The sequence below is a fragment of the Dama dama genome, chromosome 32 (assembly GCF_033118175.1).
Source record: "Dama dama isolate Ldn47 chromosome 32, ASM3311817v1, whole genome shotgun sequence".
NCBI lineage: Eukaryota > Metazoa > Chordata > Mammalia > Artiodactyla > Cervidae > Dama > Dama dama.
Genome location: NC_083712.1, coordinates 20968836 through 20988007, shown reverse-complemented (window position 1 = coordinate 20988007; position 19172 = coordinate 20968836). Strand labels below are relative to the sequence as shown.

Below are 19172 nucleotides of genomic sequence, written 5' to 3'. Positions count from 1 at the left end.
TGGTATGACGTGACCAAACATCCTTTGAAACTGACTCAACATCCTCAACTTTGCTTTGAAGATGCCAAGTATTAGTCACAAGGAAGACACAACTTCACAATGAAGAAAGAAAACAAGCATTCTTTCCTTCAGTGAAAGGGTGAACTATGGGGGTGGATATGAGAGCAAAGAGATGTTCAAGGGGCCTGCCCAATGTATGGTTTGTACTATTTTAAAATGTTCTAGTTATCACAAATTGCATTTAAGACCCTCAGAAATATTTTTTTACTAGAAAGTGCTAAAACCATCAATTTGATGAGATGGTAAAACCATGCTTCCAGATTTGCTAAGTTTCACTTTGGAGCATGTAATGTACCTTTGAGAACCAAATTTTACAGTCTCACTGTTTTTTGTTTTTTAAAAAGAGCTTTTGTGTGAAAAGTCCATGGATGTTGTAAGAAAACAGCCCTCTAATCACCTGGATCCTAAAACAGACGATGATGAGATATGCTTACTTCCTGAGCAGTTAATAGCAACCTGTGTCTGATGTTAGTGCTGGAAACAGCCCCTGAGCATATAAATCAGGCTTTCTGGGACTTCAGTGCATCGCATATAGGTTAACAGGCCAAATAACACACGAATGTTATTTAGGGACAACATGGAGAAGAAAAAGTTTGCAAATAATGTTTACTGAATGCCTCCATCAGAGGGGGTGAAAGAGATCTATTACAGCTGATGGAAATGTGGAGCTGTTTAATTATTTCCAACTCACACATCCTACAGTTGACTCTGGTTTCTGATGTGAGGCTAGGATGAATCAGGCTGCGGAGGTGGCATCTCAGGGTCACCTCCACAGGGCACCTCTCCTGCCTAAGACTGAGACTGCAGAGGGATTGTTGCAGCAAGCTCACGTTTCAGGGGACAGGACACCCTTATCCAAGGGGCTGCAGACATTTGACCATATTTCTTTGCACACAACAACTCTTGAAAGAAAACGAGGGGCGACCTACCTGACCCTTTCTGGACTGGCTCCATCCCCCAGGTAGCTTTGGCGCTAAAGCCTGGTGCATGCTAGGGGGTAGCATTCAGGCACAAGAAGGAGCCAGTAACAGAAACGGACGTCCTAGAATCTGGAATAAGAAGAGAGAGTAAACTTTCCAGTCATAATATCCTAAATGAGCATTTCAGAAAGGCTACCGAGGGCCCATGGACCGCACAGGGATCTGGTACTTTACCTGAGTACATCTACTTGAAAAAATAAATAAATAAGTTCCAGAACTCTCAGCTCTTCTGACAATTCAGGTCTTGAGATCCTGGCACAAATTCAGTTCAAAAGCTTGGCACAAAAAGCACCTTGAAAAGGCTTTGTGAATGGACTTTACTGGTCATGATTTTAGGGGGAAAAAATCATCTTCTTTTTCCTTCCCGGCTCCGGTTTGCCGGGAACAGCTGGCTTCCCAGCCCATGCCCACGCCCTGGCCATCACCGGCCCCTGGGGGCCCTGAGCCGACAGCCCACTGCAGTGCCTTGGGAATCCGCAGTGTCACTCCTTTGCTGCCTGTTCTCTGCAAAGTGAAGTCATAGGCACGGATCAGCCAACCTGACTCTTCATTACCCTGCCCAGAATCCTTTGTGAGCTGAAATGAGTCATCACTCCAAGAAAAGCTACAGCCTCCGACTGTCAGTATGGGCTCCTTTGTCTGTGCCGTGCAGAGACTTTGGGGCTGGGATCGCACCCCCCACCCCGCCCCACCCCCGGGGGGCTGGGGGCCGCCAGGGGCATGTGGTCCTCTCCAGGGTGGCCCAGGTCCCCTCCCACGCACTGAGCCCCAATGCAGATCTTTTCATCATAAAAACAGAAAAAAGGGCACATGCCTCCGGACTTGGAGAAAAAACACGCACACATGAACATTGATCTAGCAACGTATACTCACCAGTTCGTAATTATAAACCTGACACATGCGCTTTTTTTTTTTTGGGGGGGTTCCTTTTTTTTTTTAAAAAAAAGACTGGCTTTTCATGGCAGAGAAGGACGCGTCTCCCTCCTGTATGTAACAGGCGGTGCGACCCCGTACCCTGGATCAGAGTTTAGCTGCAGTGAGCTCTTTTGTCATAAATTCCAGTTGCCGGGCAAGTCCTCGCAAGCCCGGGTCGCATCATTCCGGACGCGGCGCCGGCGGCCTTGCAGCAGAGGCGGCCGGGGAGCCAGCGCGGCTTCCGCCGCCAGGAGGGCGGCGTGGGGAATGAGGTCACTGTGTCAAGAGCTCCTTCTCGGCGTGCGGAGCCCCCGGGCTCCCACCGCCACCGGAATTGCACGGGGTGGGATGAGTGAATACGATTTCTTTTACAGCGCTGCTCCCTCTGCTTTTCTCTTTTCCTTTTAAGAATCGCTGTGCCTCAGATCAGGGAGGCTCAAGTGCACGCGCGCGCGCGCACACACACACACACACACACACACACACACACACACACACACACACACACACACACACACACACAATCCCTTCCTGATCTGTGCCAAAATATATAGTTTTCACTGCACGGTCTGCACCGCACCACACGCGCGGATGAGCCTCACGCCGAGCCCCTCGGGCACTGGCACGTGTGCACACTGTATTTACACACCCACAGACACACACACACGCGGAGGAAGTCATTTAGACAGGACCGTGGAGAAGAATGATTCATCTCTATTTACAAGAAACGACGCAGAGATGGCTGGAGACGCAAAGAGGGTGGGAGGGGGGGAGGAGAGGAAGAGACGGGAGGAGAGGAACGCTGACCATCACGTTAAAACCAGAGAAAAATGGAGTCCAAGAGGGACGGAATAATTAAGAGCGACGTGAATGACGGTGTGTTCATTCCTCCAAACAAAATAATACCCAGGTAGGCACCTCTCACTAGCTCCACTCAGAAACCAAAGAGATGCTGATAAAGATAAATTATCCCCTACTCGGAATGGAAGTAGATTTGGGTAGCCAAGGATGCCTGCACCACAAATTCTCCCCCATCCTCTCCAGTAGCTAACCGACCATAAGGATGAAGCACAGGACGAGACTGGAGTTGGGAAGCACAAAAATGTCATGCATCTCTCAGTAAGACTATCCCGCAGCTCCGAGTTAGCAAGATCACCAGGCTAAAGCCTCAACAGTATCACGTCATCTCTTCACTCCTGTGATTTAGCCTGTCTTTAAAATTTCTATTTATTTGTTTGTTTTTTGGCTCGGCTCCATGGCATGTGGGATCGTAGTTCCCCAACAGGGATGGAACCCACACTCCTGCAGTGGAAGTGCAGAGTCCTAACCACTGGACCACCAGGGAATCACCCAGCCCATCGTCAAGGACCCCTTTCCACAGAGCTCGGCCCCGTCCAAGTCATTCACATCCTCTGGTGAAGGCTTTCCCCACGGAGTTCTGTAACCCCACACAGCAGTTCCCATCCTGCTCTCAGAAAACTATAAACAGTGTAGAAATCTGTCTGACAACTCATCCAATGGCTACAATAATAATCCCGTCCCTACGTTCCAAGCCATCTCCTTGCTCACTGCCCAGCGTCTGGGACACCATAGGTAAGTACACACAGTCTATGTGCATTTATGGATCCACTGGTACTCGTGATCTCAACATGGTTAAACAAAGCTTCTTCAGCTCCTTCTTCCAGCGGATCCTTTGCAAACTCTCTGCCCTCATGGCTCCTGCCTTTGCTCCCACTCGGGCATATCAATTTCCCTGTAAAACTGTATGAAGACTCAGGTAGACTTTAGATATGTCTCCCCATGGCACCCTCAACTTCCCCACTCTGAACTCTATATACACTTGGTCTGAGACAGTGGCAGGCTTTTGGCTGTTGTCACCCTGTCAACCCCCAGATAACTTTTCTACATTATCTGTGATTAAATGAGGTCCCATTGATCCAACTTAAAAAAAAAGAAAAGAAAACCTCATCAATGATGCCTTAGACATCAGAAATGGTCTGATGGCACTTTTCCCTTCCAGGAGGTATTAATTCCCCTCATTGGACATGTGCCCTGGGCTCCATCCATGACAATGGCAGCCTGCAGCCCACCACCACCAAGGCAGGTCACTTTTACTCAACTGTCTCTGAGCTTGGTTCTGCTGGTGGTCATTATAAATCCACCAAAATCCGTCTAACTCAGCCCATTCCTCTTAGGCACAGTCTGATCACTATAAGGTCCAAAAGTGTTGTGTTAGTCACTTAGTCGTGTCCAACTCTGTGACCCCAAGGACTGTAGCCCACCAGGCTCCTCGGTCCATGAGATTCTCCAGGCAAGAATATTGTAGTGGGTTGCCATTCCCTTCTCCAGGGCATTTTCCTGACCCAGGGATCAAATCTAGGTCTCCCGAATTTCAGGCAGATTCTCTACTGTCTAAGTCACCAGGCAAGCCCATAAAGCCCAAAGCCATGCCTAATAAATAAACCCTGCACTTAAGACAGCGATGATGTACTGAGTAAAAGTTAAGATCTAAATTGAGATATCGTGACCTCTGGCCATTTAAGAGCATCTTGGGAAGAAGTTCGAGACACTGGACCACCTCTTGACAGCTAAAAACTCAAGTTTCCTCTATGACACAGACAAGGTTGAATAAATGCATAAAGAAAAAACAACAACAACAAAGGTTCAAAGAAAAGGGACAGAAAATTACAACTAAAAATATATTCAGATTTTCTAATACCAAACATGTATATTTCCATCTCTATGTGGGCCTACTCTGCCCGTGTACAGATATTCATCCAAAGGTATTCATCCAAGGACCCAATAAGGTAAGTACTGTTATTTTTTTTTAATTTAGATTGTGAATCTTTATTAATCTTTTAAATAATACTTTCCACCTTTTTTATTGGCATATAGTGTTTTACAATGTCGTGTTAGTTTTTGCTATGTAGCAGAGTGAATCAGCCATACATATACATAGATCCCTTTTTTGGGAAGATAAGTATTGTTGTTATCGCCATTCTTTAAACTTTATTTTCTAGTGCATTCTTAAAAAAAAAAAATTTTTTTTTGGCCTCATCTTGAGGCATGTGGAATCTCACTTCCTGAATCAGAGATCAAACCCGTGACCCTTGCATTAGAAGCTTGGAGTCTTAACCACCTGGACTACCAGGGAAGTCTCTATAATCACCATTTAAAAAAAAAAAAAGATTAATTGCCTTCTTCAAGCTTCCACAACTGATTAAGTGGCAGAGGCTAGATCTGAACCTGGGGCAGGAGGCCTTAGAGTCTGCCTCTCAACTATTATAATAAAATAACCACTGGAAACAAATTTTTTTTTTAAATCCTTAAATTTTTCCCTTTAAAGGGAAGCCAGCTCACCTTGTTAGCATATGAGACCAGCAACGTGAGGCCCCCAGGCTGGGTCCCTTTAGCAGCGGTTGCCTTTGCTCAGTTTTCCAGACCCTGATGGAGTGTGTTCCAGCCTCAGCTGCAGACTATTACCGAATGGCCATGCAAAGGAGCATAACTGACCTACCAAAACCACAAGCACAAGCTCCATCTGTAGTCCTACTAGTAAGAAGACGAGTTTCTGATGGACACGCGTTAGCCTGAACTCAGAAACAGCGAGTTGAGGCTGATGGGAAGTCAAGGCACTCTGCTGTCTCTTGGGCCAGTCTCTGATGGAGAGACGACTGCCAGCATCTCCTGCAGACATAATTCTCGCTCCTTCTCCTCTGCCTCTTGCTCCTTTGAATAACAGCTTCGGTGTTACAGTAATGATCTACAAACATCATATAGAATATCGCAGAGGTGACTTCCTTGGTGGATGAGGTGTGGGCAGAGGCTTCGCTGGGCATGTGACTGGTTCCTTGGCAGAGGCTTAAGTAGCATCACCAGTCCTGACTCAGACACTCAGGATCCTTCACAAACACGGATGACTGACGGTAGAGCGTGGTCTTACGGCGACTGTACTTGATAAAGCAGAGAGCGCCGAACGTTCTCAAATCAATTAAAGATACTTATTGGAGAAGGAAATGGCAACCCACTCCAGTATTCTTGCCTGGAGAATCCCATGGACAGAGGAGCCTGGCAGGCTACAGTCCATGGGGTTGCAGAGAGTCAGACACAACTTAGCAACTAAATCACCACACTGGGGGTCTAACTGCAAATATTTAATATAGTGCATTTAAGGTAGGGGCTTCCCAGGTGGCACTAGTGGTAAAGAACCTGCCTGCAAATGCAGGAGACATAACAGACACAGGTTTGATCCCTGGGTCGGGAAGATCCCCTGGAGGAGGGCATGGCGACCCACTCCAGTATTCTTGCCAAGAGAATCCCATGGACAGAGGAGCCTGGTGGGCTACAGTCCATGGGGTCGCACAGAGTCGGACACAACTGAAGCAACTTAGCATGCATACATGCACTGAATATTTACATGGGTACACAAACTTTTTCATGAACAGATGACATGGTCTCCACTCTCAAGAGGCTTCTAGTGCACTTGAGGAGCTAAGATAGTCACATATAAAAAACACCAAGGATACAACAGTGTGTTCCAAAGTGAGGAACAGGTAGCAAACAGGTGCCTCTAAAAATCTGGGAGATCTGTGTCTCTTTTGCTGTCTCGCATATAGGGTCATCGCTACCATCTTTCTAAATTCCATACATATGCGCTAATATACTATATTGGTGTTTTTCTTTCTGACTTACTTCATTCTGTATAATAGGCTCCAGTTTCATCCACCTCATTAGAACTGATTCAAATGCATTCTTTTTAATAGCTGAGTAATATTCCATTGTGTATATGTACCACAGCTTTTTTATCCATTCCATCTGGACTTTGTGGGAGAAGGCGAGGGTGGGATGATTTGAGAGAATAGCATTGAAACGTGTATATTACCACATGTGAAATAGATCGCCAGTCCAGGTTCGATGCATAAGACAGGGTGCTCAGGGCTGGTGCACTGGGATGACCCTGAGGGATGGGATGGGGAGGGAGGTGGGAGGGGGGCTCAGGATGGGGAACACATGTACACCCGTGGCTGATTCATGTCAATGGATGGCAAAAACCACCACAATATTGTAAAGTAATTAGCCTCCACTCAAAATAAATAAATTAATTTTTAAAAAAAAATCTGGGAGAAAGAACCTGGGCTGACACAGTCAGGAATGGCTTCAAGGGAGGGGCCAGCTCATCCTAGAATCTGGACAAGGGGGAAAGGGCTACCATCAGGGAGAATCGGAGCTCCGTGCAAAGGATTTTTGCATGCTCTTATTTTACAGACACATTCTTTTCCTAAAATTGAAGTTTAGTTGACTTACAATGTTGTGCCAATCTTTGCTGTACGGCAAAGTGACTCAATTATACACATACAGACATTCTTTTTAAATAGTCTTTTCTATTATGACTTACCACAGGATATCGACCATAGCGCCTTGTGCTAGACAGTCGGAGCTTGTTGTTTATCTGTCCTATGTGTAACAGTTTACATCTGCTAGTCCCACACTCCCAGTCCAAATCCTACTCCACAGCAATACTATATTAAACCTACCCTAATTCAATGTAATTAACTCAACAAATATTTATGAAATACAACGTGTCAAACATCTATGAAATACAACGTGTCAAACATTTATGAAATACAACGTGTCAAACATTTATGAAATACAATGTGTAAGCCTCTCTTGCTTGTCCCTGAGGTCAGTACAAAGTTGAAGAAGTTACAGCTCCTCTCCTCCCAGCTTTGCACCAACGTCTGAGCCATTCAAGGCAAAGAGGGACAGCGTACCACGAGAACAAAGAAAGATGGTTATTTCTGATACAGGAGAAAGATGGCAAGGAAGCATGGTGGCAACTGAGCAGCACTTCAGGAAGGAGGCAGCAGTTAAGGGTCTTGGAAGATGGGTAAGGACGGGGGGAGGAAGAGAAAAGTCAAGGATGCCTCTCCAAGGAGTGAAGCAGTGTGCAGGGTGATGATGTGAAGTAGAGCATCCAGGAGGTTTTGGAGCATGGCCGCTGGTCTATCTAGCATGGCTGGCACAGGTAGATTCATGGAGGAGATGGGCGGAGATGAAGCTGAATGGTGGGTCGGGCTAGGTACGATTTTGAAGAATATGAAATTCTAAGAGAGAGTCATTAAAGGTTTACACAGGCGAGTGATGCTACTGATGCTGAAAAGTTTAGGTTACTCCAGCAACAGGGTATGGGATGCGTCCAAAGAGAGAAGATAATTAACTCTTGCAACAAGGGAAGAGCCTGTGATGAGAGGCCAATAAGATGCAAAGAGGGCTTAGAGGTACAGACACATGACCTGCGTCCCTGTTCCACAAAAGGACCTGTCCAAAACATCCAGTGTGAATTAGTAGAATACCATCAGAAGCGCATTTCTAGAAGTACTGTGTACACCTAACACCATTTGCCCAGAAACTACCCAACTGTATGTGCTACGGTCTGCTCTATGGTCTGGAGCAGTGTCCAGAGTAAAACAATAGCTCAAATTGAGAAATAAAGGGAAAAGACAGAACCCTCTGGACAAAATTCTCTGGGCACCGATAAAAGCTCATACTTTGCTGGTTGGATGAAAGCTGGGGAACAGGCACAAATTAAAACTTCAGCGAAAGTGGTTTCAGAAACAGAATGCTCCAAAGTGTTCAAAGCTTTTATAGCCCTGGGTTTACTAAGTTATGTGCCTTTTTATTAGGGTAGAAGAAACAATTTCAATTAAAGCTGGATTTGATGCAGCACGGTCCAGGCAAGGAAACTAAATATTTAAAGAATGAATACATGTGGTATCCCTACAAGTGTTAGCGAGCACCAAAATCCACACACAGTGAAGAGCGTGGCTAATCCACATAACTTAAAATCCTCAAACCTCTCTGGATCAGTCACTTCTCATAGGATTCTGTTGTCTGTTCAGTCACTAAGTCGTATCCGATTCTTTGTGACCCCACGGACGGCAGCATGCCAGGCTTCCCTGTCCTTCACTATCTCCTGGAGTTTGCTCAAACTCGTGGCCATTGTCTTGATATTGCCATCCAACCATCTCACCCTCTGCCGCCCTCTTCTTCTTTTGCCTTCAATCTTTCCCAGCATCAGGAACACAGAATAATGGCATTTTCGAGCTGGAGAAGACAGAAAGTCATCTAGTACATAATCATTTGACTGAAGATAACTCTAGGGTTCAAGTGGGGAGATGACTTACCCAAGGTTACACAGAGTTAGTAGTAACGTTAGGATTAGCATCTGGACCTCCCGAGTCTCAGTGCAGACATCGCTCCCTTATTCCACAATATCCTGCACAATTTATTCAAAGAAAATTAAATTCTAAGGCTTCTCCAGATCACTCTGGATATGATACTATAAATTAAGGAGGCAGATGTGCAATTTTCCAAACTGCACTGTGGGATGGATTGTTTTTCTGTCCGCAGTTCTTCTAATCAATGTCCAAAGGAGGCAAGGAAGAAAAAAGATAAGAGCAAAGTGAGAAAAACTGAGAGCCTGTGAGTCTCCCGTTTAGAACACAAGAGTTGAAATGTGATGTCTTGATATTAACTGGCAAGAAAACTATGGAGAAGCGTGGGGAAATGAGAGGTTACCCTTCTCAAAATTATGCTTTTATTACAACAGCATTTGGATTTGTAGACTTCATTTCTAACACACCTGAATGCATCTCAGACATTTCTACATCGTATTTTCCATTGCACAGGAGAGTGACAGGATGCCCAGAAAAGTTTTCAAAACACAGGAAAAAAATCATTCTGTCTTGAAGTCTCCCTGAAATTCATACGAGCTGTGGATTATACTCTCTAATAGATTGCTTCTGTCTTAACAATAAAAATTATAAAAGCCATTATCCATTGAACACCATTCAACATTACTTCTCCAAATTTATAGGTGAACTGACCCTGTAGAAAGACTGTCCATGATGATGTTGAAGTTGTTGAAACCTGCAATGGGGGCCCTGGTCCCTGGAGGCAAATATGCCTCCAATTTGAGAAGCAGCAACTACACTTGAAAATACACCTGAAAGGGTATCTCCCAATTAGCTTTCAAAGTTATCATCCGCGTTTCTCTGTTGCTTTAAAGATACACCATTATTGAGTCCTAGAGCTCTTTTTCACTGGAATTAGTTACAAGGTCAAACAGCTGAAAACTGAATTACTTTATCACTGGCTTATTTAATTATGACTAAGTTATCCTTCCTCCTCTATGTGGACTTATCCTTTCCTAAGATGGAATCAGGGGAAAAAATATGAAAGTCGCAAAAGCTGCCATATTTTTTCAAAGGAGACATATCTGCAGAACTAACCTCTGACCTCAAGGTGCTTCCAATTAACTAAGGAATGAAAAGTAAACACACATGAAAAGAAGGTATCACAATTCTTCCCCACGAAAACCATGAATAAGAGGGGAAAAATGACTGAAACTAGGTCCAGATGACGAGAAAGTAAAGGAATACTGGCCAAACCTTCCCCTCACGAAGCTGAACTCGGCATGCTGGGTTATGTGAGTATTTCCTATTGGCTCCCATAGGACCCATCAGAAGGGGTGAGCCGCTAAACCAGCCCAGGCTTCAGAGACCTTGAGTCTTTCCATAGACAGCTTTCCTGACATTTCAGTATGCCCTGGGCTGACTGCTAATGGCTCCTCAATCCCTATTCCTAGAATGAGAACAGGGTTCAGATGGTATATGCAGGAATCCGAACAGTGGTTGAAAATAGTAGTTTCAGCCCTTAAAATGATCAATAGTTTTTGCCTGAAAACAAAACAAAACAAAAAACACCACCACTATTTGCTTCCTCTAACCTCTTTTGCTGACCTCAACTCTTAGGGTTATCTCCATACAGTCTCATAGAAGTTAGATCACACAGGTTTATTAATAAAGTGTTTATGTGCACTCAGTCGTGTCCAATTCTTTTGTGACCCCATAGACTGTATCCCGCCAGGCTCCCCTGTCCATGGGATTCTCCAGGCAAGAATACTGGAGTGGGTTGCCATGCCCTCCTCCAGGGGACCTTACTGACCCAGGGATCAAACCAGCGTCTCTTACATCTCCTGCATTGGCAGGCAGGTTCATTACCACTAACCCACCTTTTTTTTTTTTTTTAAGGAATTTTTTTAGGAATTCCAGCAAAATGCTGAATAGGATATCGCTTTTGTTTCCAGGCTTCAGGGGAAAGTATTCTCTTTCTCTATTAAGAATGATTTTAGTGCAGTTTTGTTCTTTATCAGGTTAATGTAGTTGCCTGCTATTCTTAGATTAGGTGTTTTTTTATCAGGAATGGATACTGAATTTCAACTGCTTTTTCTGAATCAATTGATATTATCCAATAATTTTTTCTTCTTTAGTCTAATAGGGTGGATTACACTGATTGATTTTCAAATGTCTGGCATTCCAGGGCTATTCCCAACCTGGTCATGGTTTATCATTTTTATAAACTGCTGGATTCAATTTGCTAATATTTTGTGGAGGATTTTCCCATCTATGTTTATGAGGCACACTGGTCTGCAGTTTTCTTTTATTATACTATCTTTGTCTAGTTTGGGCATAAAGATAACGCTGGTTTCATAAAATGAGCTATGAAGTTTTGCCTCCTCCTCTATTTTTAGGGAAAGACCGTGTAGAATTGGTGGTATTTTCCCATAAATGTCAGGTAGAATTCTTCAGAATTCTATCTGACCCTGTTTCGGGGTTTTGGTTTCAGGGGGTGGGTAAAAACTTTAACTGTAAATGAAATGTATTTAAAGGATACAGGACTGAACTTCCCAGGTGGTCCAGTGATTGGGAATCCACCTGCCAATGCAGGGAACATGGGTTCAATCCCTGGTCTGGGAGGATTCCACATGCCATGAGGCAACCAAGCCTGTGTACCACGACTACGAGCCTGCATGCTGTAACCACTGATGCCCGCGCACCTAAAGCCGTGCTCTGAAACGAGAAGGCCCCACTTGCTGCAGCTAGAGAAAGCCTGCACCCAGCGATGAAGACCAGGCTTAGCCAAAAATAAAAAAGCAATTAAAATAAAAGGCTACAGGACTATTCAGGTAATTTATTTCTTCCTGAGTTTTGAAAGGATGTTCTTTCTTTTAGAAAGAACATTTCTTTCCATTTCATCCAACTGCTAAATTTAAGTGCATAGAGCTGTCTCTAGCAGTTGCTTCTCATACTTTCAATGTCTGTGGGGTCCGCAGTGATATATCCACTTTTACTCCTCCTACTGACAATGTGTGGCTTATTTGTTTGTTCCTCTGGCTAGAAGTTTATCAATTTTATTGCTATTTTTAAAGAACCAGCTTTTGACGTCATTGGTTTTCTCCACTAGTTTTGTTTTCCAGTTCATTGATATCTACTCTTTATTATGTCTTTCCTTCTGCTTGCTTTAGATTCACTTTGCCATGGCCACCCTCTCCAGTAATCTTGCCTGGAAAATCCCATGGACAGAGGAGCCTGGTAGGCTACAGTCCATGGGGTCGCAAAGAGTCGGACATGAATGAGCAACTAAACTTTAGGGAAAGCTTATTGTTCATTATAGATCTTCTTTTCTTTTTCAACATGAGCATTTAGTCTTTTTATTTCCTGCTGAGCCCTGCTTTGCATGCTTCATAGGAATTGTGATATGATATATTTTTATTTTTGTTCACCTCAAAACACCTATTTTCCCTGAGACTTCCTCTCTGGCCTACTCAAAGTACATGGTTTAATTTCCTAGTATTGGGAGACTTATCAGTTATCTTTCTGTTATAGATTTCTTGTTGCATTCCATTATGATAAAATAACATACTTTGAATTATTTAAATTCTTTTAACTGCTTTTAGGTTTCCTTTTATGTCTCAGGATATCAGCTATCTTTGTGAATGCTCTCTGAGGATTTGAAAGGAATGTATATTTTGCTATTTTGAGGAAGAACACCTTATAAATGTCAGGTAGATCTAGTTGCTTGATGGTATTGTTCAATTTTTCTATATCCTTCCTGCTTCTCTATTTACTTGTTCAATTACTGAGAGAATGGCTGAATTCCCAACTATAACCATCCACTTCTCCTTTCAGTTTTATTTTGTCCCATTTACCCCAAATCTCTGTTGTTAGGTCTGTACACATATAAAGTACTCTTTAAAAAAAATTTTTTTTTGATGAGAACAGTTAACATGAGATCATTCTCTTAACAGATTTTAAAGTGAACGATAGTGTACGACACAGTATTGTTTTCTCTAGGCACAAAGCCGTACATGAAGTCTCTAGCATTTACTCACCCTGCATTACTGAAATTTCACACACCCATTTCCCCATTCCTCCAGCCCCTGGCAACCACCGCTCTATTGCTTGCCTTCATGACTTTGACTGTTGTACTTCATTTACATTTCTTCATTTATTTTTGACTGAAATGGGTCTTCACTGCTGCACAAGGGCTTCCTCCAGCTGCGGTGAGCCGGGGTCCTCTCCAGTTGCGGTGCGCAGGTTGCTCATTGCAGGGGCTTCTCTTGTGGAGCGTGGGCACTCAGGCTGCAGCAGGTGCCGCACACGGGCTCAGCTGCCCCAGAGCAAAAGGGATCTTCCCTGCCCAGGAATCAAACCCGTGTCCCCTGCATTACCAGGCAGATTCTTAACCACTGGCCTACCAGGGAAGCCCCAGACTTTGACTGTTTTAAATAATCCATGTAAGTAAAATCCTGCAGTATTCATCCTTCTGTGACTGGCTTATTTCACTCAGCATAATGTCCTCCTGGTTCATCTGTGTTGTTGCATACTGCACAATCTCTTTCTTATTTAAATAAGGCTGAATAATATTCCATTGTATCTAAGTACTACATTTTCTTTATGCACTCATCTGCCGACGGACACTTCAATTGTTCCACATATCTTGCCTGCTGTGAATCATGTTGCAAGGAACATGGGAATGCCAATATCTTTTCAAGATTCTGCTTTCAGTTCCTTTGGATAAAAACTCAGAAGTGGGATAGCTGGCTCATATGGTAGTTCTGTTTTTAATTTTTTGAGGAAAATTCATACTGTTTTCCATAGCAGCTGCATCATCTTACATTCCCACCAACAGCGTACAAGATCTGAAACTTCTCCCATCCTTGCCAATGTTTTTGCTTTTCTGAAAATAGCTATCCCAACAGGTATGAGGTGATATCTTACCATGGTTTTTATTTGCATTTTCTGATGACTAGTGATGTGGAGCATCTGTCCATATACCTGTGGGCTATTTGTATATTTTCTTTGGAGAAATATCTATTCAAGTCTTCAGTTGTTCAGTTACTAGCCTGTTTCTTTGTCTGCTATTAAATTATAGGAGTTCCTCACATATTTTGGAAATTATGTCCTTATCAGACACATATGTAGTTTACAAATATTTCCTCCTGTTCTGTGGGTTGCCTGCCTTTTAATTCGGTTGATTGTTTCTTTCGCTGTGCAGAGCTTTTGAGCTACAGTATAGTTCCACTTGTCTAACTCTGCTCTTGTCTGCGCATTGGGTATAATCTCTAACTATAATCACTGAAATCATTCAATGACGATCATTGCCTAAGACCAACATCATAGAGCTTTGTCTCTGTTTTCCCTCTAAGAGTTCTGTAGCTTCAGGTCTTATATTTAAACCTTTATTCCAATTTGAGTTGATGTTTGTATATGGCGTATGAGGTACATATACTTTTTAATGACATATTGGTGAACTTACCCATTTATTTCTATGCAATGTTCTTTATGTTTGGTAATTTTCCTTGCTCTAAAGTCTACTTTTTCTGACACTGATAGGTCCACTCCAGCTTTCTTTCTTTTTTTTTAACTAGCCTGGATTAATCTGATTAATCCATTCCATGTAATATTAACTTCCATTTATTTATGTTTATTAATATTTTCATGGTGTATCTTTTAACCTTTTAACCTACTCATATCATTATATTTAAAATATATTCCATTCAGTTCAGTCACTCAGTCATGTCCAACTCTTTGCAACCACAGGGACTGCAGCATGCCAGGCTTCCCTGTTCATCACCAGCTCCTGGAGCCTACTCAAACTCATGTCCATCAAGTCGGTGATGCCATCCAACCATCTCATCCTCTGTCATCCCCTTCTCCTCCCACCTTCAATCTTTCCCAGCATCAGGGTCTTTTCCAATGAGTCAGTTACTTGTAGGCAATGTAGCCTTTGGTCATTAAAAAAAAAAACCCATTCTAACAATTTCTGCTGTTTATTTGGTAATTTATACTATTTATATTTGATGCGGTGAACACTTTTAATAATGTTTATTAATAGTTAAAGAATCATGTAATTATTCTATTTTATCTATTGAGTTTTTACTATATTTCTTTGTATAGTATTTTTAAGTTATTGTTTTAAGCTTTTCAGTTGTTGTTATCCAGTCAATTGAGTTTTTACTATATTTCTTTGTATAGTATTTTTAAGTTATTGTTTTAAGTTTTTCAGTTGTTGTTATCCAGTCAATAAGTCATGTCTGACTCTTTGTGACCTCATGGACTAATGCCTGCCCAGCTCCTCTGTCCATGGAACTCTCTAGGCAAGAATACTGGAGTGGGTTCCCATTCCCTTCTCCAGGAGAATCTTCCCAACCCAGGGATTGAACCCAGGTCTCCTGCATTGTAGGCATATTCTTTACAATCTGAGCCACCAGCAAAGCCCCAGAGAATCCCATGGACAGTATGAAAAGGCAAAAAGCTTTTCATACACACACTTAACTTCACAGTCTACTTAGACTTAATATTTTACCACTTCAGGTGATCAACCTCACCACCACATTGGTTTCTTTACCCTTCTCTCTTTATATGTCATAGTTGCCATGTGTATTACATCTACATACACGGAAAACTCCCAAGTGCCTGTATCTGTTTTCCATCATCATATATATTTTAAAGAACTTAAGAATGGTTATAACTACATTTATCCAAATATTTACCATTATTGCTTTTCTGCCGTTCCTGATGTTTCAAGTTTTCCTCTGGTTTTTTTTTTTTTTTTTTTTTGGCCATGAGGCATGTGGGATCTTAAGCTCCCCAACCAGGGATCAAACCCACACCCTCTTCTTTGGAAGGCTAAGTCTTAAACGCTGGACCACCAGGGAAGTCCCTTCGTCTGGTATTATTTCCTGTCCTTCAGCATTTCGTTTAGAGCAGGTCTTCTGGAAGTGAATGCTTTGGTTTTCTTTGAACTGAAAATGTCACTACCTTCATATCTGAAGGATATGTTCGCTGGATATTTTCAAAATGCTATTCCACTTCATTCTTGGCTTTGTGGTTTCACATGAAAAATCTCCAGTCTTTTCTACTTCTTGTTCTAGTATGTGTTGTTTTTCTCTAAATGCTTTCATTTTTCTCTTTTTAGTTTTCAGCAGTTTACCATCTATCTGAACATAGGTATCTTTCTATTTATCCTGTTTAGGATGTTAGGCTTCTAGAATCTGAAAGTTTATGTCTTTTACCAAATTTAAAAACGTTTTGGTCACTATTTCTTCAAACTTTTTTTTTTCAAATCACACCAGAACTTTGATGACACAAAAATTTCAACCTCAAAAAGGTACCATTTCAGTTCATCTATCTGCCAACATACCAAATAGCTCCCCCTACCCACCTCCCGTGAGAACAGTAGGCAGACATGTCAACTAGAACTGACTTCCTTTTTGGTGGTCCTGGCCTCTTTGGCACAGTATTTGCTTTAGACTCACTAATGAGCCGCTGAAGTGATGGACGTGGGTGTTGTGCTCTAGTTCGCCAAGTCCACGCTCTGGCACGAGGACTAATGAGCTTGGTCTTCCGTGTCAGAGGGACCGGGAGAAACAAGACGCGGATGCTGTCCACAACAGATCATTAGCATCAGATGCAATTACTGTCCCGCCTCCCACCCCCCGCCCCGACCCCTCTCTCTTTCATCTCTACCACACAGAGAGGCACAGTGGGTTCTTCAAAGACCCCCCACTCAGCCTTGGCAGAGGCCAGGCAGCTGAGATGGGAGTTAGGTGTGGCCTGAGGTTTTCACTCGAGTATGTCCAGTCCTCCTACTGCTACTTCAAACTCTTGGCGTTTGGGGGCTTCCCAGGTGGCGCTAGTGATAAAGAACCCACCTGCCAATACAGGAGACACAAGAGATGCAGGTTCGATGCCTAGGTAGGGAAGATTCCCCTGCAGGAGGGCGTGGCAATCCACTCCAGTATTCCTGCCTCGAGAATCTTATGGACAGAGGAGCCTGAGAGGCTATAGTCCATGGGGGCGCAAAGAGTTGAACACGACTGAAGTGATTTAGCACACTTGGCGTCTGGGGTCGCCAGAAGCGTGCCACTCCAACTGGTATGAGAAGCTTCTGCTCTCTATCAACTCAAAAAATTGCACCAAAACTAAGATTCTCAGACATTACTTCTCAACAATTACACCCCCAGCCACAAATAACTTGACCCTCAAATTCTAATGGTCTCCTCCCAGGGGGATACCATGCAATGGCTCCATTAAAAAGAGCTCTGTGACCTAGAGGAGTGGGTTGGGGGTGGGTGGGTGGGAGAGAGGCTCCAGAGGGACGGGATATCTGTGTGCTGGTGGTGGTTTAGTCTGTAAGTCGTGTCCAGCTCTTGCGACCCCATAGACTGTAGCCCACAAGTTTCCTGTGTCCATGGGATTTCCCAGGCAAGAACACTGGAGTGGGCTGCCATTTTCTTCTCCAGAGGATCTTCCCAACCCAGGAATCGAACCAGGGTCTCCTGCACTGCAGGCAGATTCTTTACCAACTGAGCTATCAAGGAAGCCACTGATCAGTGCTTTATTGAGAGTCTATATGTACCAAGCATTATCACGGAGGCTTTACATATCCCTTTTCATTTAGCTGTCACAAGCATCTTTTGAAATAAATCCTATTATGTCCGAGTTATGCATGAAGTCTAGAAAAGCTGGGTAACCCCTAGGGACCCAGTCAATAAACAGCTTTAATGACAGTCATAATAACTATGATATTGATATAGTTATATCAACAGAAAGGGAAAGGTTTTAAGCAAAGTTTGACAAAGGAACAATCTGCTTCTTTTAATAGCTCTCAAGAGTACTTAGCAGACTAAGTCACAATTCCCACATATCCTAGGTCATCCCCTCTAATGATAAACTTATGTGCTCATGTTGAAGATGGCCAAAGACTATTTTTAATTCTATGTTTCAATGTTAGTGTTTAGCGTCCTCCATCCTCTACAGCCATCTGTAATCCTTTCATTTCATGAACCGAACTGTGTGGTTCGGCCTGAGCACACAACCTCTGCTGAGCCTAGCTTCTAGAGAGACTGGGTTCCTGCAAGGGGTGCAGCGTGATGAAATGGTGAGGTCGCCGATGGACTCACGAGACCCATCAGTCTGTCAGTCAAACGCAGAAGAGCTGACTTCCATGACGGTGGTTTGTTCCAGCGTTGGCTTTTCAGTTCCAAACAGTGGACTTATCGATTTCTTTGGGGGAAACCAGTCATGTGTAAATCATGAAAGGGAAATCTGGACTCTAAATTCACATCTAGGGTCTGAGTTTCCTTTGACTGCTTCTAGAAAGGCAGGCTCTCCAGGGCTCCAACCTTCACCCTCCTCTCTGCCCTCGCTACCCCGCTACGATCCCACCCTGGCTGTAACCCTCAGCTCCACAGAGGTGAAGGGGGCCACCCCTCTCTCCTTGGTCCTAAAATCCTCCCTAGCCACCTAACTCACCTCTCTCTCCTCCTTCCTCATCGGACAACTCCATGGCCCCAGTGCGTCAAACCCAACATGTCTAAAGCTGAATTTGTGATCTTTCCCATAAACCCTGGGGTCTGCTAGGCCAGATTATAGCACCACCATCAATGCAGACACATGACCGTGAATGGAAGACTCCTGTTCTCTCCTCACTGACCATCCCTCACCAGCTCCATAACCTAAAGAGCGTCAGTCTACTCACTGTCTGGATGTGTCTTAACCTTCCACTTCTCTCCTGCTTTGCTGTTAGCCAGATCTCTGCCTCACTGGACCACCAGAAAACCACCCTTGCTGGTTTCTTCCACCCACCCTAAATACACTTAGGTGCCAAAATACACTTCCTGTCTGATGTTCCTGCATTTATCAAGCATGCCTGGTGGTGTCCTACGAACATAGGGATGTTATCAATATCAAAGACTCTAAATACACTGATATCAATGACATCCCTGATTTCAAGTGGATAAAACCAAGGATGTTAACATCAACACAACTGATAAAATGTTCTTATCCTATCAGAAAGATATCCCTTTGG

The 19172-nt window shown here is 43.5% G+C and overlaps 1 protein-coding gene across 4 annotated transcripts in view; it reads right to left on the bottom strand.

Moving 5' to 3' along the window:
* The window catches only part of STOX2 (storkhead box 2), a 148857-nt gene that overhangs the window by 31568 nt on the left and 98117 nt on the right, over nt 1-19172 (bottom strand). The window contains exon 1 of one of the 4 annotated variants that reach the window (XM_061134483.1): nt 990-1077. The exons of the other annotated variants lie outside the window; for them this stretch is intronic. Coding sequence (XP_060990466.1) covers nt 990-1014 — 25 coding nt within the window. The 5' untranslated portion in view covers nt 1015-1077. Of the gene's footprint in view, nt 1-989; nt 1078-19172 lie in introns of those variants that run through there. 4 annotated transcript variants of the gene reach the window in all.